The 3,945-nt window shown below is 58.5% G+C and overlaps 1 protein-coding gene across 1 annotated transcript in view; it reads left to right on the top strand.

Moving 5' to 3' along the window:
- The first annotated feature begins 2,266 nt into the window (after window positions 1–2,266).
- R3HDM4 (R3H domain containing 4) overlaps window positions 2,267–3,945 on the top strand; it is a 6,439-nt gene continuing 4,760 nt past the window's right edge. The window contains exons 1-3 of the mRNA XM_011971211.1: window positions 2,267–2,724; window positions 3,160–3,284; window positions 3,768–3,897. Of these exons, the coding sequence (XP_011826601.1) occupies window positions 2,496–2,724; window positions 3,160–3,284; window positions 3,768–3,897 (484 nt within the window). The 5' untranslated portion in view covers window positions 2,267–2,495. The remainder of the gene's footprint in view (window positions 2,725–3,159; window positions 3,285–3,767; window positions 3,898–3,945) is intronic.

Genomic DNA, 3,945 nt, shown 5'->3' with positions numbered 1-3,945 from the left:
ACCGCAGCCTCCACCTCCTGGGCTCAAGTGATGCTCCCGCCTCAGCCTCCTGAGTAGCGGGGACCACTGTGTTGCCCAGGCTGGTCTTGAACTCCTGGCCTCAAGCTATCCTTCCTCTTTGGCTTGCCAAAGCTCTGGGATTACAGGCGTGAGCCACTGCGCCCGGCTTCCCTGGAGTGAATCTTGTCTCAACTGGCCTGGAGTTTCCAAGAGTTTTCCAGTCTTTTGGGGGTTGCAGGGGTGGGGTGAGTCACTTTTAATTTTTGTGTTGGCAACTCTGGATGCTATTAGGGATTTTGGACTGTGGTCTCTCTTGGAATCATGGAATTTTATTAAGGATTGATTTGGTGGTTATTTTTTAAGTGTCTCCTGTGTACCAGGCATGGCTGTGAGTGCCGGGGGTGGGGGTTACGGCCAGCCAGCAAACCCAGGCTGCCTGTGCAAAGGTCGGAGGAGGGACTGGAAATCGTGATTTGGAAGCAGCAGCAGCCAGGAGGTGCCTCTGTGGGGTTGGAACAGAATGTGCTTCGGGCGGGGTGGAGTTAGGAGATAAGGGTGGAGCCGATCCTGGTACCCCCAGACCCTGGAGTCCATGGCCAGCCCTGTGGTATGGGGGTTTCTGAACCCAGTGGCGCTCTGCGGCCCACAGTCTGGGGCTTGACCAAGCAAGCGTTACGGTTTTTCGTTTGTTTTTTTTTTGAGATGGAGCCTCGCTCTGTCACCCAGGCTGGAGTGCAGTGGCCGGATCTCAGCTCACTGCAAGCTCCGCCTCCCGGGTTCACGCCATTCTCCTGCCTCAGCCTCCCATGTAGCTGGGACTACAGGCGCCCGCCACCTCGTCCGGCTAATTTTTTTGTATTTTTAGATGAGATGAAGTTTCACCGTGTTAGCCAGGATGGTCTCGATCTCCTGACCTCGCGATCCGCCCGCCTCGGCCTCCCAAAGTGCTGGGATTACAGGCGTGAGCCACCGCACCCGTCCTGTTTGTTTTGGGACACGGTCTTGCTCTGTTGTCCAGGCTGGAGTGCGGTATTGCAGTCACAGCTCACTGCAGCCTCAAACTGCCCAGGCTCAAGGGATCCACCCACCTTGGGCTCTCAAAGTGCTGGGATTACATGAGTCCCTGCGCCTGGCCTGTGTGTTTTTCCTTGCCAGAAAAGTCCCCATCCAAGAGCCCCTCCCCCAGCCCACTTCCCAGGTGCCGGGTGGCTGCTGTGCTCGCCTTCCTCGCCCCCCGCCCCCCCAACCACCGCCCGCTTCCCAGGTGGCTGCCTAATCCCCCCACGCTGAGTGGCTGGGCCCTTGGATCCTCCGTGGGAGGCCCAGCTGTGACAGCTAATCCATCTCCACAATTAATGCCATTTGCTCTGGCCAGGCCGATTAGCTCTGGGGGGGCTGCTCCAGCCCCCCTCTCATCCTGGCCCTGGGGATGGGGGACATTAAGGGAGAGGTGGGGGGGCCCAGGCATCACCTGAGCTTCTGGGGCTGTTTTCTGGCTCCTCTTCTGCTGGGAGTGGGGGATGTGGATAAAATCAAGTGTCTTGACTCTGTTTCTGAAGGAGGCAGTTCACATCCCAAAGGCTGTGGGCCTTGCTGGCTTAGACCCAACACCTCGCACACTGGGGTCACCGGTGGACGGCTGCTTTTCTTGGTCATTTACCTGCTGTGTGACTTTGGGCGAGTGTCTTCACTTTTCTGAGCCTCAGTTTACTAATCTGTCATCACAGGTTTTTTTGTTTTGTTTTGTTTTTTTTGGATACAGGGTCTCACTCTGTCGCCCAGGCTGGAGTACAGTGGTGCGATCTCAGCTCACTGCAACCTCTGCCTCCTGGGTTCAAGCGATTCTCTCACCTCAGCCTCCTGAGTAAGCTGAGATTACAGACGCGCGCCACCACCCGTGGTTAATTTTTGTATTTTTTTGGTAGAGACGGGGTTTCACCGTGTTGGCCAGGCTGGTCTGGAACTCCTGACCTCAAGTGATCCGCCCACCTCGGCCTCCCAAAGTGCTGGGATTCCAGGCATGAGCCAATGTGCCTGACCTAATTTTTTTTTTTTTTGGACAGAGTCTTGCTCTGCTGCCCAGGCTGGAGTGCAGTGGTGCCATAACGCCAACCTCGACCTTCTGGACTTAAGTGATCCTCCTGCCTCAGGCCCGAGTAGCTGGGACTACAGGCATGTACCAGCACACTGGTTAATTTTTAAATTATTATTATTATTATTATTTTGTAGAGACAGAAAAAAAATAGTCTTATTTTTGTTCACAGTCTCGCTATGTTGCTCAGGCTGGTCTTGAACTCCTGAGCTCAAGCGATCCGCCGGCCTCAGCCTCCCACAGTGCTGGGATCACAGGCGTGAGCCACCCCACCTGACGCGTCACCACAATTGTGTCTGCCTCCTGGGTGACATGAGGATGAAACGAAATAGGATTTTAAGGGCTCAGGACTCCACACACCGTAGGGGTGAGCTCTGCATCGCTGGGAGAAACCAAGCGGGCTATGGCTGTGGTAGGGCTCCTCTCGGAGATCCTGGCTGGCCTTGACCCTGAGGACCACCCCTGCCCGGCCCACAGGCCCCTGCCCGGCTGCCTGCCTGCCCCAGCCAGCTCCCAGGTAAAGAGACTCTCGGCTCCCAGGCGGAAACAGCACTTCATCAACCAAGCCGTGCGGAACTCAGACCTCGTGCCCAAGGCCAAGGGCCGGAAGAGCCTCCAGCGCCTGGAGAACAGTGAGCAGCGGTCGGGAGGCGCCTCTTGGGGGCTCCTGGGCCTTGTAGAATGGCGTGCATGTTGGTGTTATCTGATACCCCTCCCACGAGCTGGGCCTGGGCAGGGCTGGGGACCCAAAGAGGTGTCAGCTGTAGGCCAGGGGACCGTATATAAATAGAGCCAGACACAGGTGCCCCCTGGACTCTTGGATCAGGGCTGGGTGGGAGGGCGCCCCGGGCATTGGAGCTGGGGCTTTAAAGGATATGTAGGAGTTTGACAAACCAGAACCTGGACTCTATCTAGCTGGTTTCTGTATCTTCTGGGGAAGACAGTCGGAGCATGGAGGTGGGGAGGCTGAGATGATAGAGAGGGAGGAAGGCTAGTTATTGGGTCCCCATGGTGCCTGGAGGTCCCCGAATGCCACCCCGGCCCAGAAAGCATCTGTTTCCATCTAGCCCAGTACCTCCTGACCCTGCTGGAGACAGACGGGAGCCCACCTGGCCTGGACGATGGGGACTTGGCACCCCCTGCATCACCGGGCATCTTTGCCGAGGCCTGCAACAATGCCACCTACGTGGAGGTGCGGTCCCCGACCCCCTCACTCCTTCCACGCGGGGACCCCGGCAGCTCATTGGTTCTCCTACGGCCAGGCCATCGCCTGTGCCCGTTCCCCCTCCAGGAGCACCCGCCCACTTCTGGTCTCCTAATGAAGGCCCCTCTGTGTCCTTCGGGGTCCCCAGATCAGGCCAGAATCCCCACCCCACCCCTGGAACCTTCGAGCTCCTGGATTCATCTGCCCAACACGTTTGGGAACCCTCCATCGACTGCGGGAGCGTTTCACCTCAATCCCCCCCAGCCCGAGACAGCTGGGCCCATTCCGGCTCCTCGCTTCCCTGCGTTCAGCTCAGGGCCCAACACAAGCATTGGCCCCTCAGTGGACAGAGGTGACCGCAGGAGCACGTCCACGTGCTTGGCGGCCTTCCGTGCCCATTTGCCCGGGGATGTCAGCCGTCAGCCCAGCTTGGTGTCTCCTGGCAAGCCTGCCTCCCTGCCTCTCTTCCAGGTCTGGAACGATTTCATGAACCGCTCCGGGGAGGAGCAGGAGCGGGTTCTTCGCTACCTGGAGGATGAGGGCAGGAGCAAGACGCGGAGGAGAGGCCCTGGCCCTGGCCGTGGGGAGGACCGCAGGAGAGGTGCGGCCAGGCTGGGGCGGTTGTGGGTGGGGCCAGGACATGGATGGG

The sequence above is a fragment of the Mandrillus leucophaeus genome, unplaced genomic scaffold (genome assembly GCF_000951045.1).
Source record: "Mandrillus leucophaeus isolate KB7577 unplaced genomic scaffold, Mleu.le_1.0 Scaffold990, whole genome shotgun sequence".
NCBI classification, from domain to species: domain Eukaryota; kingdom Metazoa; phylum Chordata; class Mammalia; order Primates; family Cercopithecidae; genus Mandrillus; species Mandrillus leucophaeus.
This window is presented reverse-complemented; position numbering and strand designations above follow the sequence as displayed.